This window comes from Carassius carassius, chromosome 22 (genome assembly GCF_963082965.1).
Source record: "Carassius carassius chromosome 22, fCarCar2.1, whole genome shotgun sequence".
Taxonomy (NCBI): domain Eukaryota; kingdom Metazoa; phylum Chordata; class Actinopteri; order Cypriniformes; family Cyprinidae; genus Carassius; species Carassius carassius.
In genome coordinates this window covers 3,008,002-3,022,228 of record NC_081776.1, presented here as the reverse complement: position 1 = coordinate 3,022,228, position 14,227 = coordinate 3,008,002, and the positions used below count along the sequence as shown (strand labels likewise).

The 14,227-nt window shown below is 36.6% G+C and overlaps 2 protein-coding genes across 3 annotated transcripts in view; one reads left to right on the top strand and one right to left on the bottom strand.

The window, feature by feature from the left end:
• Positions 1–14,227, top strand: part of LOC132098683 (anoctamin-1-like) — a 67,896-nt gene that overhangs the window by 8,781 nt on the left and 44,888 nt on the right. The gene's annotated exons all lie outside the window — the stretch shown is intronic.
• LOC132098685 (CD9 antigen-like) lies at positions 4,983–13,766 on the bottom strand. The gene is made up of 8 exons (XM_059504812.1): positions 13,567–13,766; positions 8,659–8,761; positions 6,772–6,869; positions 6,349–6,423; positions 5,902–6,003; positions 5,712–5,801; positions 5,527–5,610; positions 4,983–5,394 (listed from the first exon to the last, which is right to left on the bottom strand). Exons 1-8 carry the CDS (start codon positions 13,642–13,644, stop codon positions 5,329–5,331), a joined length of 696 nt encoding a protein of 231 aa, XP_059360795.1. The 5' UTR covers positions 13,645–13,766; the 3' UTR covers positions 4,983–5,328.

Here is a 14,227-nt window from a genome sequence, read left to right as displayed (position 1 = left end):
ACATTACAGATTATTTAAAATATGATACTATCTTTCTTGCTGGCAAATGAAATTAATAAAGAAAATGAACAAAAGTATTCATTCTGAATATTTCATATCTATTTTAATCTGAATGATGTGATGATATTGGGGGGGTTATATTAGCTGGATCTGATTTTTGGGGGGGTCATGACCCCCGTAACCCCCGTGCAAATTACGCGCATGACCTCGCCACACACCCTAAAATACACAAATGTCTTTTACATAAACAATATTTGAAAAAAATAAACTGATGACCCCAAACAAAGTAACGATTAGAAGAGATTATTTGAAACTTACACACTATTTTCCAGATTGTTGACTTCCTGGTCATCTACGGAGATATCCTGCAGCTCGATAAGACTTGACACTACAGAAAAACACAGCAAAAATCTAATGCAAAGGTAAAGCACAACACATTTAAAAAGAAGAAATGTGCTTACCTTTCTTCCAATAGCTCCAAACCTTCATCTTCTCTCAAAGGATGTACTCCAGCAACCAGGAAGTCATCCCTGTTGACATAATATTATTATTATCCAGTAGTCAAAATGGTTTGTCACATTCTAAATAAATGTATCTAATAGAACACTACCCATTATATAAGTTAATTCAACATCAGAAGGAGCAAGGGACATGTTTCATTTCTAAAATAGTCTCTGGAAGCAAAGATACCTATCAGACTCTCCGGCCGTGACTGAACTTGGTGGATGTGGTATTCCCAATATATTTGCAGTACTAGTAGATGCCTGATGAGGTGTAGATGTAGATGGTAATACTACAGTTTTCTCATAGCTGAAAACAAGAAAGCCATTACCAAACAGAATACAATGAGTACATGTAAATATAATATTGATTATTACGTCGAAGTAATAAAAAAATAGGATTAAATCAGGGCTAAACCAGGTCCAGACCCAGTAAAGTTAGCCTCTCAAACGTATTGATTTATAAAAGAGTAGAATACATTGTTGCCCCCACATACCTCATATAAACTACATACAAAATGTACCACATTCCTGGGAACAATTTACTATTTTTCCAGAAATAGAGGATATATTATTCAATGTTGGTCAAGGACATGAGCAACATAGCATGTTAGCATAGCAGCTAGGCCATACACAGTTTCTGAACCTGATCACTGACAATGGTAAGTTAGTAAAACCTATTCCGATTGTACATTTATCTAGCTTACGCTAAAGCATTACACATTTTACGGATCGTCATTTATCGTCATATATTGGCCGTATCAGACATTAGAGAATGGGATATATCTTACCTTTTTATCAAGAAAAAAGCCAACTGAGGATCCCGTTTGAGCCCTAGAGCAGACCGGAGACCTCTCCATTTGTTGAAAGCCTTCCCTATGTTTACTCTCGTCTTAGCCCGACGCCTGTCTGACCCCAATTTGGACCTTTTGGTTGCACTAGACAAACGTTTTCTTTTTTTTATCTTACGTTTTGCACGGAGTTTGCGTTGGTGTTTGAAATGAACTACTAGCCGGCAGTGTTGGGAAGGTTACTTTGGAAATGTAATAGGTTACAGATTACAAGTTACCCTGTTTAAAATGTAATAGTAGTGTAACTTTTTCAATTACTTTATTAAAGTAATGTAACTAATTACTTCTGAGTACTTTTTGATTACTTTTCTAAATTTGTGAAAATTAAAGAATAATAAATAAAAGCATATACATCAACTTAAATACAGTTATCTAATAAGCATGTGACGTATTCTGTGTAATAAACTCCTGAAACATTGGTGTTTTTTTAAACTGCTGTTTCTTTGTATATGATGATAGTTTTCTCAAAATAAGTAAAATGCACATGAAGTGACACAGGGCAGTTCTAGAAATTATGTTTATGTGTTCGTGTACTCCTATATTGAGGCAGCAGAGGTTGAAAACTCTGCGAGCTTCAGTAGGCCTATGTGTAGAAAATGAAACCATATCTTTGCCATTAATTTACAGGAGGAGCAGACTGGGAAAACAATTCAGACAGGAAAATTCAAACTCATACAGACAAATTCATGGACAAAACTATTTTTTATCTATTTTAAATCTTTAATTTGGGGACATGCAAAATAATTAAAAGTTCTCTCCTGAACTGCACCTTCACTTCCATTTTTCTCTTCAGTCTCTTTATTTTGCGCCGTTATCCATCTTTCTCATGACTTTAATACTCAAGATTGAACAAAACTATACTTTACAATACAATACTCTACAATACTACAATATCTTTATAGAAAAATCCTAATACTGTACACGAGTCATGTTTTTCCCTTACAAAAAATTACCATGCTTTTATTAGCCTATATAAAAGTAAAATAACCTTGTTTAATTTTTTTTTTTTTTTTGCAAATGGATTTGTATTTATTTTTAAATAAATACATTTGTAAAATAATTTTAAATTTTTGGTTATCACAGTTAAACAATAGTTACCATTTTCTCTGGATTTATAGTTTAATATTAATATGTTAATTTTCGTAAGGGTTGTGTTGTTGTCTGTCGTAGCTCCCCCTAAACCTATAAAATAAATCTGAATTTTTTTTCAGCTAAATTACTACTGTAACATTACAACAGATAATAATGATGTCCTTTATATAGTATTTTGAGTGATGACTGATGAGCAACGTGCTGCTGCTGCTTGATTAAAAAAACAAAGACAAAAAAGCATCTTTACAGATGAAACTGACCTGAAACCCTGAACAGGAGTTCTGCTTCTCTCTCTCTCTCTCTCTCTCTCTCTCTCTCTCGCATTGATTAATCTGAGTCTGATCCAAACCGTTTGGCGGAGGCGCGGAGAGCGCGCGAGTCATGACTAGAATTCATGACTTATTAGAGATTTAATTATCAAATGGCGGATTCGCAAATGATCGCTTTAGTACATTCGGCAGGCAATTATACAATAATGATATTAAATAGTGGGGCAAAATCGGCTGCCAGGCCACCGGGAATTGTCCCGGTTCTCCCGGTGTCCAGTCCGCACCTGATTTCCACAGACACGCAGAATGTGCAAGTCATATATTGCATTTTTGGGGCTTTATATTCACAGACACTAGTCCATGTCATGTTTTGATTCAAGTGTACTGACCTACTTTTGATTTGGTCATCCAAAATATGGCATATTCCGTCCGCGTTAGGCATTCCGTTTTTATGACTGGATTCTACGAACCAGACTGTATTTCCGCATCCTGGAAATTATTAGGGCGGTATGTCTCAGAATAGTCAGTGCAATTTGGTAAAGAAATCAGTTAAATCGGTATGTGGATGTGTGTAAATATTCAAATGTAATCCCCTTTGTAATCGTTAAAAATTTAATAAGTAACTGTAATTTAATTACTCATTTTTTCGTAGTAACTGTAACTAATTACAGTTACAATAATTTTGTAATTAAATTACGTAACGCCGTTACATGTAACTAGTTACTCCCCAACACTGCTAGCCGGTCTCTTAGAATCCATTTTCGACGGAGAATGGCGGTGCATACACAAACCTGCCAGACATATGAGCGTGCCGTGAACGCGCATGACGTCACGCCCAGTCTCAGATTCCGACCCGAACCCCTCTTATTTATTTTACTGTACAGGATTATAGAGGCAATCATCAGCCCATCAGGCAATTGTTTAAGCATGTATGGGTTAGAAAACGGGTATTTTCAACATGAAAAGTTGCGCAATGCACCTTTAACCTCATTGAGGAACTCAATGCGATGTTTAATTAAGTGATTGATGGTTGTTCATGTCTATGCAATTTAACGTATTGCTGTAAACTTGGGATTCCACATTTCCATTCTCTTAAACTCATTCTTTCCCTAACTTTCGATCTTCCTGCAACTTGTGTGAATGTGTGAGTGTGTGCATTCATGTGTTAGATTAGTTTATATGTCTTAGATTTATCTAATAAAGCCTTATTCATATTGAAAAGAGAAGTATCTTGTGTTTTGTGCTTACAAGTTAATGCCTTAAACTGTCGATCTTGTTACTGTGCTAATTGAAAGTGTTTTCACTATACTTTGGATATTAATATCCAGCGCAGATTTGATGTTAAACGGCTCGTTCAGTGAATCGTAGGGCGTCTCAGTGATCAGCCGTGAAACAGTGATTCTGTTCAAATTCCCTTTAAAATCTTAAATGATTCCCTTTGAGCTAAATGGACCTGTTTCCCTTACAATTATCAGATCTTCATCTGCCCATCCATTCTTCAAACTGCTTGTCTTCTGTAGATCTTGGACCGCATCTTTCAATGAATCTGGTCCATCACAGGGCTTCATCTTTAATGAATTCTGTAACTGAATTGCTAAAACACATTACTTGAAACCTTCACTCATTTAAACACAAACCCAAACCTTTGACCTAAATTCACAGAACCCCTGACTCTTCTGGCAAAATCAATCAATCACTTCAAAACCATTTCACCTTTACACATAATCAATAAATATATATGTGTATGTGTGTGTGTGTGTGTGTGTGTGTGTGTGTGAAAAGAATCAGAGGACTTGATCTACGTTGCAGGCAGATAACAGGGAAAAGAAACCCTCTGGTGTGGCAGATCCAGCCTTGACAAGACAGCAGGTTTCTGTCACCACAGGCCAGTTCTTCCTAATGCGGTAGTCTTGCAATTCTACACAAGATTCTCTTCCATTCTTCATTTGCTGTCCCTCTGAACTTTCTAACTGATTATGGTGGCCACAGAGAATCGGCTCAATTTAGGTTGAACTCTTTGCCCTGCCTCTGTCATTCCATGCACAAGAACGTGGTCTGTTTTTATACAGTCTTATCACAGTAGCTCTGACTTGTTTCACAAATAATGTTGGGATGCCAGTGCACTGTAAAAACACCAGAGGGCAGTGCAGAATTTATATATATATATATATATATATATATATATATATATATATATATATATATATATATATATATATATATATACTGTAGTTTTTCCGCATAAGAAATAAATAAATAATAATCACCACTTTTCAGTCAATTACTTAGCAACTTTATTGGTTATTTACTACAGTAGGTGTTACTCTCTCCAGACACTCATATGGGTAGATAAAATAAGCCACATAAAATGTTAAAAGAATGCCAAAAGCTTACAGGTACATTCAAAGAGGCAATTGAATGTTAGTCGAAAAAACAGCCTCGAGTGCAATTTATTGTTCCTCTCAACATATGCATGACCTGTAACAGCTGAGAACTAATGCTGGCCTTTGTTAAAAGTGCTTTTCCAAACACAGGCAAGCTCACACACACACACACACACCTTTACAGACACAGATAAATACTGAGCAGATGACAGGCTGCAGAAGCGATGGCAGCTCAAACAATGTCCTGTGTTCGTCGGATGGCGCAGCACAGCAGCATGCTGAAGATCATGCCGAAGATCTGCCGATGAAAGAGACACGGTTAATAACTGACACCAGTGTGACATGAGGAGAACGACTCGGCTACAAGCTCTGGAGCGTCAAAGCTTTTTGTTGAAAATGCACAGAATCATATGCATAAGTATCTTCTCACCATGACCACACCAATACCAATCCCAACCCCTCCAATCACGTGAAGCCTAGAGGTGAAGATCTCCTCAATAGCGTCTGGGCAGCTCTGGAGAGGTAACACAGGAGGTAACAACAGCACATGGAAAAACACATTCAACTGAAGAGATTTTGCTTAAAAAGATTCAGTATTCATTGAGTTTCTCGTACCTTTGTGACAAAGATTCGAAGACCCTCCTCTTTGGGACAGGTATCGGCTGCTCCATCAAAAAGTGTTCCTGATGGTCCACAGCACCTCAGCTGAACATAATCAGTTAATTTTACATTAAGCTTTATTTCCTCCATTCATTCAGTGTTTCTGATTTTATGGTTTGAATAAAACATAAATATGAACACTTACTCCATACTGCATGGCTCGCAGACTTTCTCTCAGAGCTTCCTGTTTAGTATCTTTGTATTTGTTGAACACCTCTGTGTAGAACCGCTGGACATCAGTCACGATCTGAGGAAGAAATAAAGAAATAAAGAGGAAATGAAGGAGCATCAGAAGAAAGAATTAACTTTCAGAAATATTAGCGATTCTACTGCACTGACACTAATGGATAAGATCTGAACTCAATATTGAATTATAGTCTTCAGTAGAGCTGCCTTGAAGTCATTTCAGAATTGGAAATGTGACAGTTATTGAATGGAATCTGCATAATGACACTATTGTTCTTTACAGCTGCTTTATAGCTGGATAGAATTATTTTGTATTTGATCACTCCCATCAGTCACTGTACTATATAAAGTGAAATTCAATACAAATAAATGTGACTTGACTATCAGAAGAATGACTGTCACCCACTTCGTCTTGATTGGACAATCCCCAGATTCCAGCGGCCACCTCTGCAGCAAAAATGATGAGCAGGAACACAAAGAACTGGAGTGAGCAAGAAAAAGTGAGAGAAGAAGTGAACACGGACAACAACATTTTCATTCTCATCCTGCCAACCAGAAAGACTAAATCATGCCTGCGGGTCAAAGCCACATGATAACCATCCACCGAAAAAAGGTCCTTTATTGGAATCAATGCTTCTATTAAAAACCTTTAAAATCCATGGAAATGTCATAGCAGAAAAACAGAAAAAAATGGACTAAGGAAAGGAAAAAAGGAAAAAATTTAATTAAAAGAGGAACCCAAAAATGGCCCTTCTATGGCATGACTGCATCGAACAACGTCAAACAAAATCTTTTTTGTTTTATGTTGTAGAAATGTGGGAGGACTCACCAGTCCCAGCATGCAAGTGGATTCTTTTATTGCTCCACAGCAGCCGAGGAACCCGACCACCATCATGACGGCACCTGCCACAGTGAGGATGTAGACCCCTGAGGTGGAGAAAGAGACGACATTATTAGTCCCATTCACTTACCATTACAGTTGCCTTACTATTTCTTTGGCTTCTCATCTGAAAAAAAATAATAAAATAAATGCTTGAAGTCAAAGGCATTTACTCTAAATAGCATTTTCTCAGACTTAATATATAACAACCATACATTATTCTCAATGTGTAAATTATAACGTTTTCCTGTAGCTACTTATTCTGATAAAGAATAATAATTTATACATTGCAAGCTATGCAAAGCAAGATATGCAAATCAAAATTCCATTTAAGTGGATTGTGCTGTATCCATAGAAACAACGAAACACCAACCTACCTATTGGAATCTATGGTTCCATGAAGAACCTGTAACCTCCATGGAATCTTTCAATTCCACAAAATGCTCTTTAGAGGAAAATGGTTCTTCAGATGATTAAAATATTCTTCATATTCAGTTTTTTAAGGACTGTTCTTTCATGAGGTTCTTCGGGGGGACCAACAATGGTTCTTCTACCTTTGTAGCTGCTTTTCTGGACTGTCCACCACTAGGATGTTTGGCATTGCAAAGTGCTTTCAAAACCTCTGACAGGCACTTTGACACTTGCCTACTAAGATGACCATGTTTCTGGATTGATGGAGGCAAACATTCTTCTGACGAATCTTGAAAAAGAAAATAAACCGAGGCAAAACAAAAGGAGGTGGGAAGGGAGCAAACAATGCGGGTTCTGTTGGCGAGGAGGAGAAAGGCTGCTCTGTGAGGGATGATGGGAAAGGGCAGAGCTGGCATCACGCGGGCCAAAGACAGCCTCCTCCAAAACACCCTACTGCCATTATAACTCAAACAACCAGCCTCTTAAAAAACAAATATGCAAACAGAAACCCAACATCCCTGTCACTATATTTAGGCGGTTTCCACCCTTGAAAAACTGAGGGATGTTTTATTAGGGGGCTGGTTTTGGGTTTAAAGCTTATTTTGCTGGTTGTTTTGTGGTCTTCCTCCACAAGCCAAGATACAAAGAATTAAATCATTGTGTCTTTTATAAAAACACAGCCTAGAAGAACAGATAGAGTACTTTGAATATTACACATGTTTTTGTAGTGGTCAAACGATTAATGTTGCTTTAACAACAGGATTGTTCCATGAATGTTTAAATGACCAAGACCAGGTCTTGTCTCTCAAAAGTTTGGAATAAATGCAATTTTTTTTTATGTTTTAAAAGAAGAAGTCTCCTATGCTCATCAAGCAGCAAATCAGCATATTAATATGATTTCTGAAGGATCATGTGACACTGAAGACTGGAGTAATGATGCTGAAAATTCAGCTTTGATCACAGGAATAAATTACATTTAAAAATATATTCAAATAGAAAACAGTTCTTTTACATTTTAATAATATTTCACAATATTACAGAATTTTGCTTCACTAAATGCAGCCTTGGTGAGCATAAGATACTTATTTCTTAATTATTCCAATAAGTTTTGACTAGTTGTGTGTGCACATTTTTTCATACATTTTATATATAGAAGCCAGAACAACTCTGTCATGCTCCTGATTCACATTTTATTTGTTTCATGTTGAATGTTGTTCATGATGCACTGTTCACATGACAGATGGTCTGGTGTCTGGAAATAGGTGTGGCTGCTTTCCATGACCTCCATTGTACCTCATACACAATCATCAACTTATAAAGACCTGATTATGTATGTGATAAAAGGAGCTATACAGAGGTGTATGGAGATAAGGAGGGTTTTTTTGATTCACTGAGAAGTTACTCAGTACTGAGGACCAAACTCACCTGTGAGGAACACAGTTGAAGCATTTTCTCCAGTGAAGAATTCTTTGGTTCTTTCATCAAAACGTAGCCAGAGACCAACAGCTAAAACTCCTGTACCTGCGAGCTGAGGAAACAAACAAAAGATGTAGGCTAATAAATCTAGGGATGTGTTTAGTTTAAGAAACAGTGACATTGGCAAACTGAACAACCAAAAAAAGGAAACATAGCTGCAGGCCAAGAGTGGAATCATTTACAAAGGTGGAGCTTTCAGGAAGTCAGGTCCAAACTAAACATTACCCTCTTCAAGCAAAAGCTGACCAACCTGATAATCTTGCTAGCCTGCATGCAACTGCAAGATCTTACGTCCACATGGCAAACATTTAGAAATAGATATGCAAAAATATTCTGTACTCTAAACTCTAATTTGTCCAGAGCAACTCCAGCAACTCCTAGGATGCTGTATGAATGAGTAACGTACTAGATTGTAATCATTCTTGTTTCTACACATTCTCACAGGCATAAGTTAATTAACAGCTCACATACAAAATAAAATACACCTTTAGAATTGATTGCAGTCAAAACTGATTGTTTTGGTAGTATGCACATAAAAAGTTGGTGAAACTTTTCATTATCATTCCACCTTCTATGAAGTTGCACAATGGATAGATCAGCGTTTATCCTCGAGTGCTTTGACCAATGATGTAATGTATACTAGGAAACAAACCATACTTGTCAAACCAGATCATACCAAAAACCCACACATACACACAAGCATCTCAAGCACTTGAAAAATTCATTGCAATCCTCCAGTGCTCTCCTGCTTTGGAAAACGCAGTCCCAAATATGAGTCATGGTGACTGACTGCCAGGGGACGTGGAGGCTTGTCCCTCGAAGAGTCCCAATCTGATCCCAGCTTTTTCCATTCAAACACAATGGGAGCTGCTGATGGGTTGACTAAGTGTTTGCTAGTTTGTCCACTCACCACAAAGCTCACTTAGGTCCAGGCCTAAATACCTAGACCCATTGATTTTTCATTTCAAAGCACTTTGAGACAAGATAAACGTTACAGACTGAACTTTATTTTCACTGTTATTGGTTTTAAAATTTAGAGGCCTGCAACTTCTTTTGTGCATTATTTTTGTTTTTGACTTACAACATGTTAAAATGTCTCACATTCAAGGTAAACTATTTTTTCAAACACATTTAAAGGTCAACGGTAAACGATTACAGCAGACATACATAAAACAGTCACTACCAGATGTCAGCCACAAATGAGCTGTTAATGGTTGTGCAATTAAACCCTACATGTTCATAAACAGATTTAACCAGACTGAATGTTCGAAAAAAATCCCAGTCTGACCACAGCTGCTGTTTAAGTCACATGCACAAGCAACTAATTTCACACTTAAGTCAAGTGTGAAAACTGTAGAATGTGAGAATTGTGTCTCTCAAAGAGCAAAGTTTGTCATGCACTACATCAAATAGACTATAGATAATCAGAGTGAGCAAACACACACAAACTATGACATGTAAACAAGCAACTAAACACTTTTACATCCTCATCACATCACATTTAACCCATATTTACATCTCTCAATTATGTTCCCTTTATACTCTAACATACAACTGAATTAACATGTGCTCACGTATTGCTATAAAAACACCTACCTAGAATATAAAGTTGAAGATAAAGACCAAGTATTCGAAACACTGAAATCCCGCGGCCATAGCTAAAATGTAAGTGTAGTTTCAAAAGAAAACACCCGACACTGAGTACCAGAAATGGAAAAAAATCCAGCAGGCCAGTCGCTCCTACCTGGCCTTTGAGGGAAAAGGAGGAGGAGCAAAATTTGCCACAAAACATAAAACACAAGCACATTTTTATATAAAGTATATCAGTGCAATAAACCTTTATTTAAAAAATATCTCTTATGTCATGTTTTGCCATTTCTTGGTTTCAAGTTTCTTGGTGAAGCACTCAAAATGTTCAGCCAAACTTGTTAGTGCTAATATAGATTGTTTAGCCTATATGTCTATTTTTCTATAGTGACAGGTAATGGGTTTCTGTCCTTATTTCTTTCTTTGTGAAATATGAGGCTATCCCTGAGGCTAAATTTAACCTAATTGATGGGATGGATTAAGGATGTGGTGTCCTAGCAACAGGAATGCAAAAGTTTGAAATGTTCTTCCTCTCAATAAGAAAAAATTACCATATTGGACATGGAATACCTTACGTTATCATTATTCACCCTGAAACGTCTCGTTAACCGCTCAACTAATATGCAAACCTCTCTCTGAGAAATATTTAAAAGTAAATCAATGGTATAATTAATCGAAAATTGGTTTGTCTTTAGTTTCTGAGCATGCTTTGCTTACCCGCTGCCCATGCCATCATATTTTGAATCACACTATGGCGAACATAGATTTGTATACATATATATGATGATGAACTCTTAGCTCATGAATGTTAATTAGGGCGTGCTGACGTAGTAGCCTAACGTTCCTGGAGATGAAAGTCGCGTAATCCAATTAAGAGTAAAATCGCCAATATACAGTGTTGGGGAGTAACTAGTTACATGTAACGGCGTTACGTAATTTAATTACAAAATAAATGTAACAGTAATCAGTTACAGTTACTAAGAAAAAATGAGTAATTAAATTACAGTTACTTATGAAAATTGTAACGATTACAAAGAGGATTACATTTGAATATTTACACGCATCCACATACAGCTTATTTCTTTCCCAAATTGCACTAAGACATATGGCCCATAATCTCCGAGACGCGGAAAACACATTTGTAGAATCCAGTCATAAAAATGGAATTCAGCCTATAACGCGGACGCAATATGCCACATTTTGGACGAATAAATCAAAAGTAGGTCAGTACACTTGAATTAAAACCCGATATGGACTGATGTCTGTGAATATTAAGCCGCAAAAAGACTGAATATGAATCCTGCACGTTCTGCGTGTCTGTGGAAATCAGGCGCTGACTGGACATCGGGAGAACCGGTGGCCTGGCAGACGATTTGGCCCTATATTTTAATATTGTTATTGTATAATTGCAGGCCGAATAGCCTATACTAAAGCGATTATTTCCGAATCCGCCATTCGATAATTAAATCTCTAATAAATCATGAATCGGTTAGTCGTGACTGGCAATGGTTGGGCTCGCGCGCTCTCCGCGCCTCCGCCGAACGGTTTGGATCAGACTCCGAGTAATCAATGCGAGAGAGAGAGACCGGAGTGAACTGTGTAAGCGCACAGCTGGAGCAGAGAAGCGACACTTCTGTTCAGGGTTTCAGGTGCAGGTCAGTTTCATCTGTAAATATGCTAATGTAGTTTTGTCTTTGTTTACTTAGTCAAGCAGCAGCAGCACATTGCTCGCAATCACTCAAAATACTGTATAAACGACGTCATTATTATCTTTTGTAATGTTACAGTAGTAATTTAGCAGACAAATCATCATATTTTATCATAGGTTTAGGGGGAGCTAGTGCATACAAAAACACAACCCTTAGGAAAATTAATATAGCCTATGGTATGGCACTAACCGTGGTTTAATTATGGAATTTGTAGTAAAAATAAATACAAGTGGTAATTCATTTGCCAAAAAAACAAAATTGCACTTACAAAACATGGTAAAAGTCAAATAAAAATCTTCAGTATTAAAGTCATGAGAGAGATGGATGGATAATGGAAGTGAAGGTGCAGTTCAGGAGAGAACTCAAATCTTTTTTCCGGTCCAAAAAAAAAAATAGTGTTGTCCATGTTTCAGAATGGGTTGTGGGTGTATGAGTGTGAGATTTTCCAGCCTATTTTTTTTCCCAGTCCGCCCCTCATGGAAATTAATCTCTAGAAAAGTCACTTCATGAGCATTTTTTACTTATTTTGAGAAACTATCATCATATCATATACAAAGAGACAGCAGTGTTTCAAAAAAACACCAATGTTTCAGGAGTTTAGTACACAAAATAGGACACATGCTTATTAGATAACCGTATTTGAGTTGATGTATATGCTTTTATTTTTTTATTAACTATTTTTCCCCAAACCATTGTTAGATGCAGTTAGATGCCTGTAGTTATGCAAAGATTTGGTTTCAAAAACAGTATCTATAAACTATTTCTTTTGATTTTAAATCTGCTTTGAACTTCAGATCAATCTCAAAGTAAAAGGCAGTACTAAAGTCTGATTGTGTGGTGGATGTGTTCAAATGTGATCATCTTAATTCAGGTGATGAAGAATGGTGAAAATCTGACAGTATTGAGCACTACTTTAAGGTTAAACCTGCATGGTGTAAAATGGTTGAAGATGATTAACAAAATGTACTCAAAAGTAATTAGTTACATTACTTTATTAAAGTAATTAAAAAAGTTACACTACTATTACATTTTAAATAGGGTAACTTGTAATCTGTAACCTATTACATTTCCAAAGTAACCTTCCCAACACTGCCAATATATATATATATATATATATATATATATATATATATATATATATATATATATATATATATATAATTCGCCAACAGATCAACGATTGTGAGCATATACAATCGTACTGTTCTCACTGATCCAGATGCCGTACAATAGCGTTATACTAGGCCTAATTAATATTAAGTTGAGCCTTCACCATAGTAGGTGAATTTTCGAACGACATGGAGAGCCAATCAATGTCAATTCAATTCAGCAAAACAGATATCAGCCTCTAAGATATATTTATCGCAGTAATCTTTTATGTTAAGTAATATACAATGTAGCTAGTCCTATTTTTAGAAATTTGTTTAAAAACCAAACTCAAAGACTACTAGCCTCTTCAGACAGAATAGCAAGTATGTAGCCAAGACATTATGTCACTCACATAGGGTTACAAATATTTTTCCACGATAAAACATTTAGGAGTTAACTGAATTAAACTCACCCAAAATATGAAATTAAAGACGAATATCATGTATTTGATGCACTGCTCTCCACTGGACAGGCCTGACTTTGACATCATGTAAATCCAGTTTCTAAATCAAATAAACAGCAACACAAGTTTTGTTGTTCTCAGATGTTTAATTTCCCAAAGGTTTGTGTCTGTCCTTGTTGCTCGTCTGTGGCTCAATGCTGCTGCGCTGAGGGGAGTGTGTCTTTATAACAGCAAACTCCCACCTCTCATGTGAGAGAGACGCTCTGGAGTCAGTCACACTTGTCTTTTTTTTAATCTTATTTCATGAGATGATCATCAAGTAGGCTAATGAATTTGTATGTACTCAAAAAAGGAAGATAATAGCATTTGAAGAAGAACATGTTAAGACTGTCCTCTCATAACCTCTCTGTCTTGTTTTCTGTGTTATTTTTCAGACCGTGTGACTCTTTCACAGAATTCATCACGAGATAGGAGTTGCCTCTCTTCTGATCAGTGTACTAACATGGCACTTTGCACCTTTCTGTGACATGTCTCAGTGTATTATCAATTTTAAGATGGCAATCAATCGCTTTGACCTTAGAGCAAAAAAAAAAGTTGTCACAATGGTTGCAACACTAACAAATGAGCAGATCTGCAATCATAATATAATCAATGATATTTGATAAAAGAT